The sequence below is a fragment of the Cydia amplana genome, chromosome 17 (assembly GCF_948474715.1).
Source record: "Cydia amplana chromosome 17, ilCydAmpl1.1, whole genome shotgun sequence".
Classification (NCBI taxonomy): domain Eukaryota; kingdom Metazoa; phylum Arthropoda; class Insecta; order Lepidoptera; family Tortricidae; genus Cydia; species Cydia amplana.
The window spans coordinates 15,521,324-15,541,855 of NC_086085.1; the positions used below are offsets into that span (position 1 = coordinate 15,521,324).

Here is a 20,532-nt window from a genome sequence, read left to right on the forward strand (position 1 = left end):
GGCCCGTGCACGAGTGAGCCGGGCCGGCGAGACGCGATAATTAGCGGAGCGCGCTCCGCCGCGGAGCGGCCGGCCCCTCGGCCTCCGCCAATGGCCGCGCAGTGCCGCGCCCATAGGGCGCCCGCGCCCGCGCGGGGCGGGGCCGCTCGAGGGCCGTAACCCGCGCCGGGGGCTCCGGCCGCCACTCTCGCCCCGAGAGCCACTAGAGGCTGAGCCGTCGAGTGGCGTCGAGTGTGGCCGGTCGGATGTCCGCGGAGGGCGGCGGCTACTCGCCGTGTCCGGCGGAGGCGCTGCCGGAACTGAGCGCCGCCGAGCTGGCGATGAGCTTATCGCCCAAGTCCGCGCTGCTGCAGCAGAACCTGTCGCAGCTGCAACTGCAGCACAGCACGCCCTTCTCCGTGACCGACATCCTGTCGCCGATCGAGGAGTACCGCAAGCTGGAGCTCGCCAACAACCCGCCGTCGCCGTACAGGTGCGTCGATCGATCGAGGGGGGGACCCTCCACCCGCTGATTTTTCGAGTGGCGAAGGTCCCGCCAAGAGTGCTCGAGCGGCGCTCGCCGCCGAAGGATATAGTTCGGTGACGTTTGTTTGTGCAGGTATGTTATGTTGTGATCGCCGGTCAAGTGGCGAGTGATGTGCGCCGACGCCTAGCCATGCGTGAGTGCCTCTAGGTAGGTACTTAGCCTTCTTTTAGCTCCTCTTCGTAAACTCTTGTGCTTCAAAAGTTATACAATTATTTCTATGACACTTATTGCAATTTGAGTGGTGATCGTGTTACCGATAAAACTGGTGGTCTATAGATCTTGCGGCACTCCAATACTGATACGTGACTTATTATGGATACAAGTGTTATGATCCCAAAGACTTTAAAATGAAACATACAACAAGCACTAGACTAGCTAGGTATTTACTTAAATGCATAAATAACAAATACAATTTATACTAAATTTAAACAAAATACTTGGTACCTACCTACATTTTTTTACTGCGCTCTAACCAAAGGCAATCGACTCGTTTTATTTTAGTGAAATAAAAGTGTGCACTAAAAATAAAATAAATAGTGAATACTCATAAAACTAAACAAGTTGTTGTTACAAAACAATCATTTAAATATTTAGGTAAATTACCGTAAATTTGTAATATTGCAGCGTTCCAAAATTCCATATTCCTACGGTACCAGCAAACCAGCCAAACCTACCTATAGTAGGCCTAATGATAATGAAATGACCCTATGCGTCGGTTAACTGGATCCTGTACTCTGCTTGCACTGCACTGGACCATCAATACCTATCATTATTTAATAAGCTATTTGTGAATAACATTAACATTGTTATTGTTATTCACAAATAGCTTAATTTAATTCATAGGTATTATATATGTACCTATCTGTAGGTAGCTACCAAATCTTAACTAATAGGCCTAAACGTTACAAATCCAATTAGAACCGTTGTGAACTAAATAAATGATTCCTTATTTAAGTTTATTTAAATACATTATTTAATTAAACACGGCTGTGAATGTTACCCACTGAATACATATCTATGTAATATAGGTACATAGGTACATGTGGTCGTTAGCTTCCGAGCTTAGCTTACTTTTTATTTAGAAATATAATATGACAAAAAATTAAATACAAGATTTACCTTATTTTTCGTTAAATTAATGGTTTTGAATTAAACCCAATAATTAAACAAAAAATAAAATATAAATTGAACATGGAATAATTTTAGGGAAAAAATACGATTAAGGATAAAAGAATAATTTGCTTATAACAATCTACTTTTTTATTTTTACTCACAAAATTAGTAGGTAACTTTTTCAATGAAATATTACATTTGTATAGGTAACTCAATGTACGATCATTTTGCAATAAATAATTAAATTCATATTCAATCTAGCATTTTTTACAGTAGAACTTATGAGACACCAACACCTTATTAAAAAAAATCTTGTAGGTAGGTATATTCCTAGGTCTTTATTTATTTTATAGTGTTTTAAGGATACATAACTTAAGTTTCAACGATTTGATTAATAACGAAATAAAATTCTTTTCAATTCATCGTAAAGTAAAATTGAAATTGAAAATATTTATTTCAGATTTATGTACATAAATATTTGTTAGAATAACTTAGGAACTAAAAAAATATGGTAAACTCACACGCGCATCCTTATTTCTTTATTGACATTGCCAATACGGACAAGTAGGTAGTGTCGGTAGTTACAGCGTTAGGTAGGTATGACGCAATGCCATCGACAGCTTTTCAACACTAAATTACATGCGCAAGAGTGTTTGTTCTGCCCATAAGAGCCGAGGACCCACACATTTGGGTAAACATGATGTTAATTCTCGCACTTTGGTTTCGTTTGGAAAATACGTAAGAAGTGCTGTTTTTTTGGTGAAAATTTACAAGCGTGCTCTGTCCGTGTTTTACTTGCCTAGGCAGCAACTAGGTTACTACTTACAATCAATTTGATGAAAAAGTTAGTAGGTCTGTCTATTAATAGTGGAGTAAATATAAAGTTAAAGTTAAAATAAATAAAATTATTGGGGGCAGGTTTTGGTGTCAAGCTGGGAGAAAATATAAATACATAATGAGTATATGTTTGAGAACAGCATATAAAAAAATCTCGAGTGTGGGAATTCATATTTTGATATATTTTTCTATTTTAATAATAATTTAGATTTATTGAAAACATATGACATATTTTCTGGAGATTTTTTTTAAATATAGTATTTGCAACATATACTTGGTCAACCAGATCTTGACAGTAGAAAAAAGCGGCAAATTTGAAAAATATAGGCGCGAAGGGATATCGTCCTTATTCGTCCCATAGAAAATTTGAATTTGGCGCCTTTTTTTACTGAAAAGATTTGGTAAATATATTAAAAACGGGTCACTCACGTACTATGTCTTTGTCTCACGGAAGTTTTGTTATTAAAATTGACAAGATTTGGTTGACCAGCTATAGGTTATCACATCTCAAAAAATCTCTGATGTGAGATTTCATGTAGAGCTCTCATACATTATGAGCTGTGAGGACCCCACTACTAAAATGTTCGTTTGGAACAAAATATACAAAACTTATTTAAAATAGATTTTGCAACAAAGTTATTTTCTTTATATCGATCAATTTTAATTTCGGCTGTACACACAATACAACATGCTAACTTAAAAAATAAATAAAACGTATTAATTCTCATAATTGTTTTCTTTCTTCTCTTTTGTATCTTTTTACTGAGGCACCAATAAAGACTAATTCTACTCTACTCATATACAAAAAAAAAACCTATGATTCGTGCTGTAATCATGTGTGCTTGATTAAATATATCTTCAGCGTCTGGCAAAATTAAGGACTACAATTATTCAAACTAAGAATTCTTAGTGATCTTCCATTCTTTTAAAACAAATCCCTATTTATATTTTAACATCCAATCATTTCTACTATCAAATCTTCGAAATGAGGCAAAGTCATATGTCCTATTCGCCAGACGCTGAGCGGCGCACCCCGCACACGCAACCGGCTCCGTCGGTCTCGTTGGCCCCGTCGGACTCTAGAGGCCTAGGACATGCAGGACCCGGTCTGGTTCGGGCACGAGCTGCCGCGCAGCCTCTTGTACCATATCGATGCTGAGACAGCTAAGTAAGTGACAAATAACTACTTAGCTACTTATGAAATAGTAAATTTTAAAGCTAATGATTTATATACGCACAATAGGCCTACCTATTACTGAAAATAATTCTAAAAGTTTCTTAATTTTGTTGCATTAATCGTGTCGAAAATTAATATTTAAGGAGAATTTCATATTTTAAATAGATAGGTATAGGTGAACCAGGATCTATTGAGGGTGCGCCATTTTACGGAAATTTGTTGGTACTAATTTCTAGCAATGGCAACAATTACCCTCTATGATAGTTGTCAATATTGACAATGTAAACATTGCTTTGTCTAGTTTCGTGTGAATTATTATTAGACTGCAATAATCATGCCGAAAGTTTTAGATTTTACAGAGAAAAAAGTTGTAAATAGTCTATATAGTTATTTATTGGAAAAAAAAACGTGCGGGAGAGAAATTTCTTCCATTAGAAAACATAACGAAATTAGCATCTGAATTGACGGGTACTCGACGGGTAAGTTTCAAACTTATGGATAAATGTCACTATAGTCAGGTCGTCACGATTTGGTTGTTGTCTTGTAATCATTTGATTTGTGTATTAGGTGTATCGCATGCATCGGTATCACGGATTGCTAGCGAAGGGCGTAAGGGCGTAATTAAACGACCAAACCTAAAAAAAAAAGAAACCAAAAAAAGAAAATTGACTTTACGCTATTCATTTTATCTAAATCGAGTCAGCCATTTAAGCGTAAAAACCGAAGAAATATCCAAACATCAAACTTCGCACTTATTAAAGTTGTCGGAATAAAACAAAAATCATCTGCCAATTTCCATTGTCCCCACTATACAAATTGTTGCTATATAAAATTCAAAACGAGCGCCCTCTTGACAATACTCCCAAAGTTCTGGTTTATATATACATATACAGGGTGCTTTCTGTAACAGGAGCAATAAATTAAACTAAAGGCTGTAGGTACTCCTCAAACTAACCAACATTTGTTCAGCAACTTTTAAAAATCGGCCAAGTGCGAGTCGGACTCGCGCACGGAGGGTTCCGCACCATCGATAAAAATAGAGCAAAAAAGCGGTCACCCATCCAAGTACTGACCCCGCCCGACGTTGCTTAACTTCGGTCAAAAATCACGTTTGTTGTATGGGAGCCCCACTTAAATCTTTATTTTATTATGTTTTTAGTATTTGTTGTTATAGCGGCAGCAGAAATACATCATCTGTGAAAATTTCAACTGTCTAGCTATCACGGTTCGTGAGATAAAGCCTGGTGATAGACGGACGGACGGACGGACGGACGGACAGCGGAGTCTTAGTAATAGGGTCCCGTTTTTACCCTTTGGGTACGGAACCCTAAAAATTATGAATCCTTTAGACTTCCTCTTTTTCATACAAAATAAATATTCCCTTCAATGTACGCTGACATTAGTGTGTTTGACGTTGCTTGTCAAGTTGTCACGCTTTTAACATAACAAAATTTGCAATACATTGCGTCTTAGAATAAACTTTAAAGAGTTTAAAGTGTAATAAAAATCAAAACATGTGTTATTTTCAAAAGTTGCTGAACAAATGTTGGTCAGTTTCAGGAGTACAGCCTACAGTTTAATTTCTTGCTCCTGTTACAGGAAGCACCCTGTATTATAAATCAAAATGGGTTTAGGCATGTGTTTTCATAAAAATATTGCTATTAAATATCATCTGTCAGTTAAGAAAGATGGAAGTTGAAAATGTATATTTTAAAGAAAGAACTTGTATATAACCTTTTTTAACGCAATAAATGATTATGATTATGATTATATTACTGCCATATGGGCGAAAGATGAAAAATGTATTTACTGTTAATTTATACTTTTCTAATAGTTCTTGTAGTACCTACCTATCGAAACGGCCAAGACACATAATATTGACTAAGGTGTAAAATTAGGGCTTGTAGAGTTAGGGCGTGTAGAGTTAGATTAGAAGCCTGGCTCTACATGAGATCTGATAACTTTTTGACAGTGCGAGCCATATGGTCTCGTCTTGGTAACATTTTACATGAAAATGTTTTCGGTGGGATCTAAAATACTTCAAATATACTCTTTAAATGTTCCATGATTGGTGCCGTTCCTACTTTAAGTAAGTACCCATGTAATTAGGCTACTTATACAGATCTAATATATTTTACACATAACGTTTTTGAAAAAGCGACAGTTCCTGCCAAGATAATTCTTGGCCAAGTATCAAATTCTCTATTCAACTAAAACAACAACTGACAATTAACAAAATTAACAAAGCACCAGCAGAATCGAAAGATAACAAAGTTAAATCAATTAAAATTATCCCCAATTATAACGTCCTAACCTAAAACGGTTGGCGGGAATTTTCCCGCCCTGTCAAAACTCAATTTGTCAAGTCAAACATCGTAATGGCGGAGGGTGTTTTATCGTTGGCACGCTAATCTCTATTTAGGTGCTTTAAGGTTTAAATTCACAGGTCGGTGGTATGAATGGTCCCGTTAGAGGGCGCGCAGATTAAATTGTGTAAATAGGGATTAAGCAGATAAGCTGTGCATTGTCTAGTAGGATGGCGCCGGGCCGATGCGTGTGGCTGATTTGGGTCAACCCATGGTCTAGTAGCAAACTAAAAAAAACTGTCGAGAGCACGCTGACGTACGACTGTCACTTTCAGGAAGGGATTTTTGATCACTTCTTTGTGTCCGTTATAATCCTCTTTTGTTTAGTTGGATGGAAAATGACGTGTCAATTGATTTCTCAGATCATAATAGTACATTACTGCAGACGCCGGGAAAGAAGGGCTTGCCGGGTGAGTAGGTATAGCCGGCCGACCGTAGGGAGGCCGGATAGTGATACGAAGCCGGCAAGACCTTTTCACGGCTAGGCATGTATAGTGCTTTTCTCAAACATGCAATGAAATAAAAAAATACACCACTCAAAAAAAAAACAAATTTATAATCTTTATAATAAAAATCTAACTTCACAACAAAAGTTTTTTAATTTTCCTTCCAATCCCGCCATAATTGTTTTTTTTTACGGAAGTCGTCCATATTTTGCGTGTGTTCGAATAGACCTTATTAGGGCCATTATACACAATCTGATAATAAGAATCTCAATTTCTATAAATAAAATAAATGCAGAGGATTTTAAATATTGTCTATGGTCTCTGATGACTTATGTATAGACAAAATTTTAAATTTATTCATCAACACATTGAATCATACAGATTCGTATTCTTAATATCAGTACGTTCGTGTATAACAGGCGTTAACACGGATATTTTGGTCCGATAACGATTCGTTCACTAAAAATATAAAAAAAAAATATAATTCGGCTGTTTAGCCTGTTCATGGACACAGACCCCATGTTTACATTAGAATTAAAAAAAAATTACTTCCCGGCCTAGGCCTTCAATTTCGTATGAAATTCCTTTACAGTTCTCTGGAGTTGCTCCGCCCTAAACGTGATACTTCGAAGCCTGATATAACGCCCGGAGCGACGACATTTCAGTGCATGTTTGAGAAAAATTAATTCACGTTCTCGAACTTTTCGTATAGGTATATGGGTATACTATGTCATTTTATTTGAACATTTTTTTTTTACAAAATGGAAAAAGATAATACAGAAGTAACTTCAGTAAGAAAATTTTGCTAATAGGTAGGTAAATAGGTACCGGCTGATGAATCATAGGTACACAGATTTAGAGTTTTCAATTGTATTTTTGTTGGTGATACAAATGCCCACAATTTTGATCAAACTTTAGGCTCCGGGAAGGAAAGTACTAACCCTAATTATTATTTTTGTCTTATATACATTATTATTTGTCATGTAAAAATATAATTAACACTGTAGAAACTCGAGGTTTTTTCAAAACTCTACTGACCGAAATATGTAGTTGTATCTCAATGAACGTAGGTATGCTAGGCCCATAACCTACAAAAACGAAAACAATTTATACCTCTCAACCATTCACTGCTAACATTGTACTAGCTTCCTGGTTGAGGTTAAAATCCTCATTGGGGTCGCAATTAGTTCTAGTACCTATTAAAAGCGAAGCTAGAACTGTGCTCATACAAGAGAGAGCGCTTTGTAGTTTCTGTAGTGTATGTCCTTTCGTCCAGGTCCATGCAAATATTGCAAATACTTAACTAAAGTAGTTTATAAGAAGAGATGCTGTTGATGTGCGTTGGAGGTTCCATTGACCACACAGCTCATTGTGCAAATACTTACACCGCAATGTCAAGCAGGCATTTATAATGTTGTCTTCAACATAATAATCATAAAGATTTTAATGTGCTTAATGGTTAACGGCGGTTGTTGACAATGATGGCCTAAAATTATATCGGTACAAACAGCAACACTCTTAATTTTATTGTCCATCGGTGGACCTTACGCCTTTTGTAACTTATTACAAACTGTCATTTACAGACTACAGTGTGGGCGATGGTACCAAAAACAAAAAAAAAAAAAAACAAAAACAATCCCTCTTTAGACTAGATAACCGGCGATAAATGAAATATTATGGATCATTGCGCCATATAGCCATCGTAGGTATACCTAAGTAGATTTAACTTGGATCTGTTTCAAATAAATAAATAAAAAATATAAAATTATGATAACCTAACAAACTTGCACTAGGCGCAGTAGGTACACATAAAAATGGCATTCACGCCAGAATATTTATTATTCCCATGGTATTGCAACATTGACATACCTTTAAAATAGTCTTGAACATGACACACGCCAACTCAATGACATTGTGTGGGCGTACAAACACCACGAAGAGCTAAGATGGCCGCTTATCATAACAATTGTCAGGGTTAGATTTAGGTTCAATAACGACAGAAAGGTGCGGAATGAAATCTTCTTATTTACAGACAGGGCTATGCATAGAAAAAGGTATAGGTAAACGTACAGGGGGCCGATTTTTGAAATTCGACCGCTCGATTTCGCGTTTTTCTTTCAGTAATATCTCCTCATGTAAATTCTACTAATAGAATTGAAAACGAGTGGTCAATACCACTAGATTCCCAATTTCTATCGCTCGTATTTCAAAAATCTGCATTACGCCGTTTTCCATCAATTTTGGAGTGACGAAATCGAGTGATCGAAATTCAAAAATCGGCCCCCTGGTGCTCGACGCGGTACCTACCAGTACATTTCATCTTATGACTTAAGTCATTGTCAATAGAGGTGACAGCAGGGTGTCATCTATTGGGCATTAGCATGTCGAGCACTAGTACGTTTACCTTACCGTTTTAAGATTATAGCTGCCAGACGCCTAGATTTCGTAATGAGCTGTTTTGATGCTTATAATTGTTACGTTTTGAAAAAAAAACTTCAAAACAAATTGTGTCATAATTTCATGAATCATGAGCAGTAATAAAACTAATAATCCCTGACAAGAACCAAGAAGATAAGACACAGGGGGACTAGCCAAGATGACAATTGTTGATAGAAAACGCAAATTGAAACTTAAGTAATGTACGGAAATAGTCATGTGATTGTTCGTAGCATATGTCATGCCTGAATGCCTGATACGTTTTTCTTTTTATTTGACTATTGTCGATGTACGATTGGTTAGGCACCCCTGCGCTTTTACTTACATATAATAATCGCAACTTAATCGATCGAACACTGCCGTTCAAATGCACAAACAAACACAGCCGTTCACCCGGAATGAATAATATAATATTGTACCATTCTGCGACATTCCACTACGAGAGTAATCGTCTCTTTATTGCTGTTGCAAATAAAAGTGTCGATACATGTACCTAGGAATGAAAAGTCACATTAGAGCGTTTCCATATTGTCCGATGAGCTTTGGAGAAAAACAGCTGCTAGAAAATGCATTATAGCATCAAGTCGTTTTATTTTTGCATTAACGCTTTCTTTTGAACAAAAAAATGTATATATAAAAAGCCACTTTTTTTTTCTTTGAAATAGTCGTATCGTATCCGACATCCGATCTTGGATCGGACAATGTGAAAACCCTTACCCCTTTTAGTTCCGTTTTGAAAAATCCCAAGTCCTAACGATCTTCTCCCTCCCCAGGTCGAATTCCTCTGGCAGCAGCATCAACTCCCCGCTCGGCGGGGGCTCGTGCATGGCGGGCAACCCGTACGCCGTGCCGCTGTACGGGCAACCCGTGCAGGGCTACGGTTGCGCGCCCTCGGACCTGCCGCACTACGGAGACATGCGCGGGGCCTCGTGGTACCCCGCATCTAACGACCCCAGGTTTGCCAGTGAGTGATTCATACCGGTCTTTCGTCTTTCAAAATACGGTTACAGACAGGGTCGCCATGTACAGAGTTACACTCTAAAAAAAATTTGGTTGGCCCTATCAATATCTTGATAGTCGTAATCAAGCACCTTGATTCCATACGAGCCTAACAAGAACTTAGACACATCAAATAAGGTAATTCTGATTGCTATTACTATATCTATGTAACTGAACCAATTAAGATCTTGTTCAATATTTACATGAAAAATAATTATGCTAACTAATTGATCCTAGCAAGATCAACTAAGGGCTGTTAAGGATTGAATCAACCTACGTTACATAATTATGCCAATAAGTTAATGATAGATGCAAAGTATACAATTGTTAGGATTAATAACATACCTACTTTATTAGTTCAATCACAGATACACTTATTGTTTTAAGTAATCAGCTTTCTTTGATTTATATAAGATCGTTATTGTTGTAATTAACTTAACGTCAACTAAGAGAAAACTGCTCTTAGTTGGTCGTAATTTTTTAGAGTGTAGGTAAACAACAGTGAATACGCTATGGATACGACTGAAAGCGTTTTCCAATAGGGTTTAATCAGCAAGATAAGTATTATCTGTGATATATTCTGATTAATCATTATCAATTGCGTAAATACAATATATGTATATACATATAGTCCCTGGTGCAGACTTAATTAAACGGCAAATGATGATGATGGAATTTCCTTTTGCAGAGTTGCTCCTTTTGACTCACAGATTGATTTAGAAAGGGGAGCCAATCGAATTTTTGATGCAAAATTTTGACTTCATGAGGGGTGCCCCCCGAAATTTGTAAATAATAAAGTTTTGCTATTTGGTCAAGTTTGGTACCATTTTCCTGTAACTCGAGGACGCTCAATTCATTTCTGATATTTAATTTATATGGTTTCATATAAATAATTTGAAAAAAAAAATGTAAAATAAAAATTTGCTATTTTATTTTTTTCGGAATAAATGCCAAAATTTTCCTTATTTTAATATATACACAAATAATAAAAATTTCATGAAATAGCTCTACTATTCCTCGTTATAAAAAGTATACATATGGAATATTTGTTTCTAAAAAATGTGATGAAAAAAATAAAATGTAGACCTACTTTCGACCACAAGCTCACCGAATAGTATACAATGATGTGTGTTACAGCTATTAGAATTACGGCGTTTGTTGATGATGAGATACCTTTTAGCATAATGAGTCCTTAGAAGCCTTAGATCATTTTAGGAAGGAGAGCCACCTTGATTTTTGGTACGGTCGGGATGAAAAGGTTTGGGTGATTTGTCCCATTTAATCATAAATTTATGCAAGCACCTGTTTAGGCCCGAGGAATAGTAGGGCTATTTCATGAAATTTTTATTTTTTGTGTATATATCAAAATAAGAAAAATTTTGGCATTTATTCGGAAAAAAATAAAATAGCAAATTTTTATTTTTACATTTTTTCTAATTATTTATATTAAACCATATAAATTAAATATCAGAAATGAATTTAGCATCCTTGAGTTACACGAAAATGATACCAAACTTGACCAAATAGCAAAACTTTATTTTTTACAAATTTCGGGGGGTGCCCCTTGAAGTCAAAATTTTGCATCAAAAATTCAATTGGCTCCCCTTCCTAAATCAATCTGTGAGTCAAAAGGAGCAACTCTGCAAAAGGAAATTCCATCATCATCATTTGCCGTAAATCGCACTTTTTTGTCGTGTGCGCCAGGGACTAATTACTACATTGATTCAGATTCTTACTGTCAACAATCTTCAATTTGAAATTAACCTTATCGATAACCGACAATATGGTTCCTTTTATCCAAAAACCTCACATTTTATTGCAATTACAACGTAGGTACATAACCTGACATATTTTCTTTGATTGAACATGATAAATAGGTATTAGGTACGTTTTGACCATACACTGTTGTGGTGTAAATTTTACCCGATATGACACTACATGTACTTGGCTGTCCATTATAGAAGTTAGTAGGAAGACTAGGAAGGAATAACATGCCTGAGTTATTTTTAAAATTAGAATATAACACATGAATTCGTAATTTAACCCCTCGAGTCCTGCGGACGTGATATTCGACAAGTAAGGTTATTACTTCTATAAGTTCTATAGTCCACGCACACGCGATTTCATACAAAGTGTACATGAATAAATATTCCAAATCCCCTGGGACTAGAAGTTTTTTACGTTGTCCCTGGGACTCGAATACTCGATGGGAAAATTACTTGAAGGAAATTGGCAATGTAGCTTTCCTTCAATTTAAATTACTTACTTACGCGAAAATAAAACATAAGCAATCTCACTAAAACTTAATATTTTTAAAACTGTAAACAAATCTCCAAAAAGGCCACCAAATGGTCCGTAAAAGCAAAGAGGCGGGATATATATTTCCATCGAGCAAAACTTTTTCAAAATGGCGTCGACGCATGCGCGCAACTTGATACCGGCTGCTAACTTAGCACAGTCAATTTATCGTCATACGATACTATGCAAAGGTTCATTCTTTCGATAGGTGTGAAATCGTGTTGGGTTTCATTGCAAATTTGTTGGGGACCTTGTAAACATTCACTTTCGGTTACTTGGGGTAATTTTTTTTTCGTGTGACGTAAGTGAACTAATGTCATGTTTTGCTACTACTTACTTATTAGAAAGGTACCTACAAACTATGCTTGAATGATTGATGAATTGATGAAAATGATTGAAAGCACCAATAAGGATGTTGACTAGTACCTATTTGAAATAAAGCACCATTCTCCAAACTCACTTGACAAGTAGTCAAATAAAGTCAAATAGGTACCTGAAATACCTACTCTGACAATGATGAGTGATGACTGAATCTGATCTTGAACGCACAATCTAAACTAGTTTAAATATATTTTGGAAGCAATTATAGCTTAGTTATTCTAACACCGTTCAATAGATGATAGACAAGAAAATATCCCTTTATTTTAATAAATTACTGTTAAATATTCTATATAGGTAAAACTGTAAAATATCTCCACAATTCAAGAAGCTTAAATAATGAAATATCAATCCATAGACAATTGTGGACGACGCACCTTTTTATACGTTTACTTTTTATACTTTTATTGTAATTTTGAATTTCTTTGTTTTTATATAATTTGATTTTCTTTTTGATATGCTATATTACCTTCCTATTTTGTCTTCTCTCAGGTTTCACGAAATAAAGTACTATCCTGAACCAGTGCGCCTGTGAACAATTATTATCAAACGTATATTCAAATCTCGACCAAAATCTCAAGAATCTCTTTATTCTCAATACCGATTTCCCATCAAGGGTGGCAAACCTGAGCCTGGGTAAACACCATTAAGTACAATAAAAAGCCGCGGTAAGCAAAACAAGCCTCCGTGCCGGGCGGCCGCGCGCGCGACTTAGTAACCAGAGATTAACGAGAATGAGACAGACCAGACACTTTCCGAAGATTCTGGCGATGTCAAGAGCCAAGTAGATATACATTCCCGTGTGTCATAAATGTATATAGCAGGGCTCGGAACCGGTATTTTTTTAAAACCCCGAAATAGCCCAATAGTTTGAATTATTTTATGCTCTTTACGTATCATGTATCATGGACTGAATCATGTATTTAAGGAACAACTTCGTATTATTAGATTTTCCTATTAAAAATGAATTAATAGGCCAAAGAACGAAAAAGAACGTAATAATACCGGTATTTTTGTATGGACCAAATACCGGTTTCCGACCCCTGGTATAAACGACTTAAATGTCCAAAGAATGACAATTTTTTAGCGATTTCGAGAATGGATCACGAATCACGTAGTAATAACAGTAAAAGGTATTAAGCTGAAATAGATGCCCTCCAGTGGCGAAGGCCGGATTCGAACCGGCGATCGCGGCTAACGCCCTGAACCTCTAGTCCACAGTCCAATAATGATTGCTTGAATAGATTTGATTTTTTTAATGTTTCGTGTGAAAAATCACACCTCAAAATACTCCTCAATAAAGTACCATTATAATTACCGTGTCTGGTATTATCGTACTCTGTAACTTGATCGGCTGAGCCCTCCTGCAGGTGCAGGGAGTATCGCGTTGCCGGCGGGCAATTGCGATCACTTGTCTACACGATGCTACTCGTTTGGGGATCTGTTACAAGACAATGCTGTCATGAGCCAGGAATAGGATAGGACAGATCATTTAGTTAGGGTGGACCATCAAAATAACATTACAATAGGTATCTGTGACAAAATTACACGGTAATACACTTTACCGTGTAATTTTGTCACGTTAAATACACACAGGGACGGAGTACCATGACATTACTTTCACACAGCCGCGCAATACAAGGCCCTGCTGCGAAAAATTAAAATCGAAATTTCTTTATTTGCCTCTGTGTTGCTCGAATGTGCAAGATCGATAGAGAGGCATATAACGAAATTTCGTACCTACTTTGTTTTTCGCGGTAGGGCCTCTCTGTTAAAGACACTGGTTAAAGATGACAATGCTGAGTTGGCATAGATCATAAAATCACCTATCACTTCTCACTGGATCATAACAATAACATTACAAATATATTGCCCGCATGCCCTATGTGCTTTAAAAATTTTAAAATACCGTTTTGTCACAGTAAACAGAGGGCGAATTACGAAAAAATTACTAGAATTTGACCGTGTGAAAATTTGAATTCCTACTTTTCGCACTTGTATCGTAATGTATAATAATTATTTAAATTTAAAACAATGAAATTTTAACTCTAAACGTAAACTAATTTCAAATTTGGAACACTCGAGAGACAAGATGGCTGTCACCCGACACCACTCGAACGGTAGACAATACAAACCCAAAGACAATAATTGAGAATCCAAAACTTGGTTCCATAGAAAACCCAGTAGTCTGAGATGACTGGGAGAAAGTACAAACAAACTGATTGAGTCAACAATAATAAACTGTCTATCTCGAGCTGCTCGGAAAACAAAGATGGCGGCTAATCGGAGGATAATTAGGTGCGAAACGTTTCGAAATCGCGGCTCGAACGCTGCAACTGACGCAACTCGCGTCATGAATAAGCCTAATTAAATCGCTCTATTCAAATTTAATTACGTGTCTACCTGCTATTTTTGTAGTGCGTCAGGAAAAAACTAAGTCAATGATTTATCAACCGGTTAGTTAGCTATTCAAAAGAACCTAGTCATTAATGACGCACTTTGTGTATTGAAGCCCGTACCTCGTCCCGGTTACCTATTCTCTATCTACGTATTCCTCTGTTAGTTTGCGAATAACGTCATTATGGTCAAACAAAGTGCTTCGCAGTGTTTACTTATTGTAATATGCAATTAGTTCGGCGTTTATAATCCGCCGGCCTGTTTGATTTACCTTTTCTTTACAACACCGCAAACAAGCAGACAAAACAATGTGCTCAAGCGCAATCAGATCAAACAATTCTCAAGTGATTAAACTCTCGTACGAAAATAGAGGCACGCTTCCGCACAGATAAGCATCTTTACAGGAGATTAAAACGGTAAACCTTAACCGAGTGATGTCTGTACAAAAAACAGGCACTCGAATACCGTCCACCGAATTATTACACCACTAGAAAAAGTGGTCCGAGCGTCGTCCCCTGCGGAACGCCCGGCGGCTGGACTCCCGTACCTGTGTGTCCGGGGGAGTCTGTAGGCAGAGACAAAATAAGCAATTCCGTCCGATCGGTCCCATGTTTGTTCACCACTAGAGCTTTGGCTGGGTAAACATAAGGCCTCACGTCTGCAAATAGCATAAGGTCGATGCAGTCGAAGACTCGGCCCGGTTCAGAGTATACGTAGTTAAAATTATTTTATCTATGGTAATACGAGGAATGAGCAAACAATCCTCTCTAGTTTGTTACTACTAAAAGTTCTTAAGCGCTAAGTGGGCCCTCAAAGTTTAAGCTTGACACGTTTACAATTTGAAATTAATTTCCACGTTCGAAAAATACCTGCAGCGTTAAGTGTTGCCATACATCAAACGGCGTCAGCGACACGCGGTCAGCTAGCTAAAATTAAAACTGCCGCGGGGAAAAAATAAGTGTGTGACACACTTAGTTGGCGTGTAGGCGCGCCTAATGCGCCGCGAGTGGACGCGTCAGCGGCAGGCGGCCGCAGTTTATCTTTCTTTAGTGTGGCAACACTGAGGGAAATAGCCCGCCGCGAAATTGTTTGCTATTTCATTTCCCACAGTCTCGGGGATGGACACTTCGCTTTGATATGTACCAGGTGGAGTGCATTGGGAATCCAATTAGAATTATCAGACTCCGTTGTGCAACGGAGTTGTTTATTTATTTCGACTCAGTTGAATTTGATTTTAAGAGTCGGTAATAAAATAATTGAGAATGTAGAGGCGTTTTCTTTTGAATACTTAATTTTGTACAATACCCAAAGCTTCGATCTAAATTAGAAATAAAGTAAAGTATTTAAATAATAAGATAAAGACAAATTAAAAACTACTTAGAGAACATTGATCCTTTTACTACAATTACACACCTACACTTGTGCACACCATTGTGTCCATTGTGACCTTCGTCGTCGTCTCTACCAGGGATGTTGCGGATGCCGATTTTTGACATCCGCGGATCCGGATGCGGATGCGCATTTTTAAAGGCTCACATCCGCGGATGCGGATGCGGATGTCAAGATAGGTACATAAAAAACGTCAAATATTACATTTTAGTAATTTTTATTTCAAACAACCGGCCAAGTGCAAGTCGGACTCGCGTTCCAAGGGTTCCGTACATTAAGTCCCACTCACGCTTGACTGCTCATTTGTAATAGATTTTTTTGTTTAATGACTAAATTATCTAGCAGTCTAGCACTTACGCCGATGCTAAGACGTTCCTGTACCGACCTGTTCCACATCCGCATTAAACTCCGCATCGATTTTATGCGGATGCGGATGCAGATGCGAATGTTGAAAATAATGCGGAAGTTCCGCGGTTGCGGATGCGGATATTCGCAACATCCCTGGTCTCTACTATCTTCATACCTCTGCTTCATTTTAACAAATCGTTTTGACATGTCATAAGGACTAATAAAGAGTAGCTGATTCGACTGGTTAATAAATTACCCTACAAAATGCTATAGAATCTGTTGGCAACTTGGCAATCGTATACAATGCATGTACATTTATTTCTGAGATCCTATACACGATAGTTTTACCGTTATCTCAAAATTAGATCACTATTAGAGCAATCTAAGATCGGGAAGCTTCAGCGCGAGGGGTAACACAATACCCTACTATTATTCGCTGTTTGCTCACGCACAATTTGCCGCGTTTATTCAGTCTGGCAACATCGGGGGGTGTTCGAAATTTAATGCGATTATTATGAACTATCTCCCGCGGTAAAATAATGGGGGATTACAGTTTTTGATGCGTTTTATCACGTTTAATAGACTGCTATCTCCGAAGGGAGTCGTCGTTGTTTTATTACTTGTCCAGGTGCGTTGCATGTCTCAGCTTAATACATTAACGAAAATATTTTATTATTAATGTAATTTTGAGAGGTGACAACGAAAACTCATTTACCTTCTGCAAAAAAATATTAGGTAAACAATTATTAACCTTGTTTCGGTACTAGCATACGATTCACTATGAACTTATGGTAGTAATTAGTGAGTTTTGGTTGTCATCTGACGATGTGATAACGTAAATAATCGACATATTTTTCGTATTCTTATCGTTTCTTAAGTTTTTCTATATTAGACATCAACGAGCACATTATAAATCCAAAATTTTCAAAACGGTCATATAAAATAGCAACCCGGTTGCATTACAATAAAATTATAAAGTGTTGTTTTATTAAACTAATACACATAGCCTCCAGCTGCTACTATGGTCTACGTGGAAGTCGTTAAAAGTTTACAAACTCATTAAAATTAAAAAATCCTTTTTTTGTAAGTAGGTAGAGCTCTCAGAGCAACATTTGAAAAATGTGTGTAGGTAATTTTATTTTTTAAATTTCATTGTTTATTGGTTTAGGCTGCAAGTAGTCGGTCGATATCCCGAAAAATAATTTCAAAAGTTGTGTCAAAAGTTATTGCGCGCTTCGCTGTGTTACAAGATATTTATTACATAACCTGACTTTACCTATTTTCGTAAAATGTAATAATCATCAGTATTTATAATGTATAAGGAGAAAGTCCTGCAAATAGATCACCCATAGCAGCTAATATTAAATAATATAATAATTTCACTTTCAAAGTGCATCGTTCGCGAAAGCCATTAGCAGAGAGCAAATATTGAGCGACGCGACGCGTGGCGGTCGGCGGCCGCGGCCGGTGACGCTGAGAATCGATTCACAGGTTCACTTATTCTAGATTGTAACTTTAGATATAGTTCGTCAAACCAATTTGTCAGTAAATAGGAACAAAAAAAACTATACTCATCCTTTTCTTTTGGGTGCTAGTACAGTGTAAGGCAAAGATAGTATGATTCTCTCTGTCTATGTTTGAAATGAGACAGTCCTTTGACAAACTATAGTTAGATAGGTTACACACCTACACATGCACACCGTTGTGACCTTCGTCGTAAGGTGCTCGATGCGGCATAGCGGTTATATTCTCTTTGGACGAGGTCCCAGTACATGTCATCTTGAAACTTAAGTCATTGTCAATAGAGGTGACAGCAGGGTGTCATCTATCGGGCATTAGCATGTCGAGCACTAGTACGTTTACCTTAGGTATTATTTATTAATTTCCGCTACCCAAAGGTTGTCTGGAAGAGATCGCTTTTTAGCGATAAGACCGCCTGTTGTTTACCTCTGTTTGTATTTCTGTTTTATTTGTATTGTCTTCTTTTATTGAGGTGTGCAATAAAGAGTATTTGTATTGTATTGTATTGTATCCGATTGTCAGTTTTGTAAGTTTAAATACTTCGTCCCTTCTTCTTAGAGTTCTTAGCCATTTTCAATCTTAGAGATGTAGACCTCCTTCAATGTTTACCATTACCTACATTATAACCTCTTTGTACCCATTTTGATCCATGTTCTTTTACTCGTAATATCGTCATAAAATGCATTTTTGGCTTTCCTGCTGGGCGTGACTCTCCCCAGGGCCTATCAGCCTCTTGCACCACGAGCCGTCTTTATGGGCCACATGCCCAGTCCACTCCCATTTTAGTTTTGCCAGTCGTCTGGTTATGTCAGTGACTTTATTTTGTTCCTGGAGCCACTTCTTTATTTTTCTGTTCTTATAAATGCAAATTCCTACCCTACCATTCTTCTTTCCATCGCTCTTTGGGTTACTTAATCATAAGATTTCTTTTGAAAGCGTTCTTTTATAAGTAGGTACTGACTGGTAGAACACACTGATCAAAATACCTATGTGAAATATTTATAAGTACTTATGTAAAAACGATATTTTACCCTGCACTACTTTACTTATCTTTATACGAAATCAAAAAATCTGGATTCGGATCGATGAAGTCTCTAGGGAAAATCCTCAAGATTACTAATTACCTGTGTATTGGCAACCGTATATAATTGTGATCTAAAAAAGCGGTAGGATTTTTCAAAAACTATATATTACGCCCTTTGAATCTATCTAATACCTTTAAACGAGCAATTCTTGTTTATTTATTTATTTATATATATATATATATTTCGGGGATCTCGGAAACGGCTCTAACGATTTCGATGAAATTTGGTATATAAGGGTTTTCGGGGGCGAAAAATCGATATAGCTAGGTTTTATCTCTGGGAAAACGCGCATTTCCGAGTTATTATATGTTTTCCGAGCGAAGCTCGGTCACCCAGATATTGCACCTTAAAGGAGTAAGATTTTTTATTTTTACATTCTGATTTAAATAAGTACATATATTAATATTTTAAAAGTTACCTACCTATCAATATTGAAAAATCTCTGAACATTTCATTTCTTTAAATATCTTCCTCCAGTACATGCATTTTATTCCCCTTCAACCAATTTTTTGCCTCAAATAAAATATTGCCAACTCCTCATTCCTCACATATTTGCCTATTTTGCATTCCTCATTGTTCTGTCTAAAACTGTGCCGTCGGCAGGCAAAGTTGGCAATAGTCCACACATTACGCGGCCGTGTTGACACAACACTCCACCGGCGAAGGGGTCTTTCAATAAAATTCCCCATTCTATCTGGACTTGTTTCGGCATTATTCGGTATCTTGCCCATCTATATCTTAAACATAATCCTTATTGCACAGATATAGAGACGTTTATGGCATAAATATATTGCTTTGTTAAGTTGTGAATAGACTTTATCGTATATCAGTGATGCGATTGTCGTGCGATTGTCGGTGGGCGTAGGTACTGGATTGTTAAATGATTCGTGTCATTAACTGGCGGATGGCGCTTTATAAACACGATTGTGTTTAACTATTTTGTGCGTTGGAATTTAGTGTGTTTTATGCGACTTGGAAATATGTAATCGGTGGAATACGAAATACTTTATAGCAACCTAATTACTTAAATTATACATTCTTACAATATTTTATTTGAGTGAGGTTAAAATGTTTTTACATTCATTTATAAACAAGGACAGCGGAAAAGAGCTACTTATTGACTAGAATACCTACTGAAAATCCGTAGAAAGTTTTAATATAAATAAGTTATGCGCAATATGAAAATATACGGACGGACAGACAGACGGACAGACAG

The 20,532-nt window shown here is 37.1% G+C and overlaps 1 protein-coding gene across 2 annotated transcripts in view; it reads left to right on the plus strand.

Annotated features, from left to right (window-relative positions):
* The first annotated feature begins 208 nt into the window (after nucleotides 1-208).
* The window catches only part of LOC134655824 (homeobox protein Nkx-2.1-like), a 54,552-nt gene continuing 34,228 nt past the window's right edge, over nucleotides 209-20,532 (plus strand). The window contains exons 1-3 of one of the 2 annotated variants that reach the window (XM_063511307.1): nucleotides 344-472; nucleotides 3,493-3,644; nucleotides 9,675-9,865. In XM_063511307.1, the coding sequence (XP_063367377.1) occupies nucleotides 3,571-3,644; nucleotides 9,675-9,865 (265 nt within the window). In that variant the 5' untranslated portion in view covers nucleotides 344-472; nucleotides 3,493-3,570. Of the gene's footprint in view, nucleotides 473-3,492; nucleotides 3,645-9,674; nucleotides 9,866-20,532 lie in introns of both variants that reach the window. The other variant, XM_063511306.1, reaches the window with a different exon arrangement.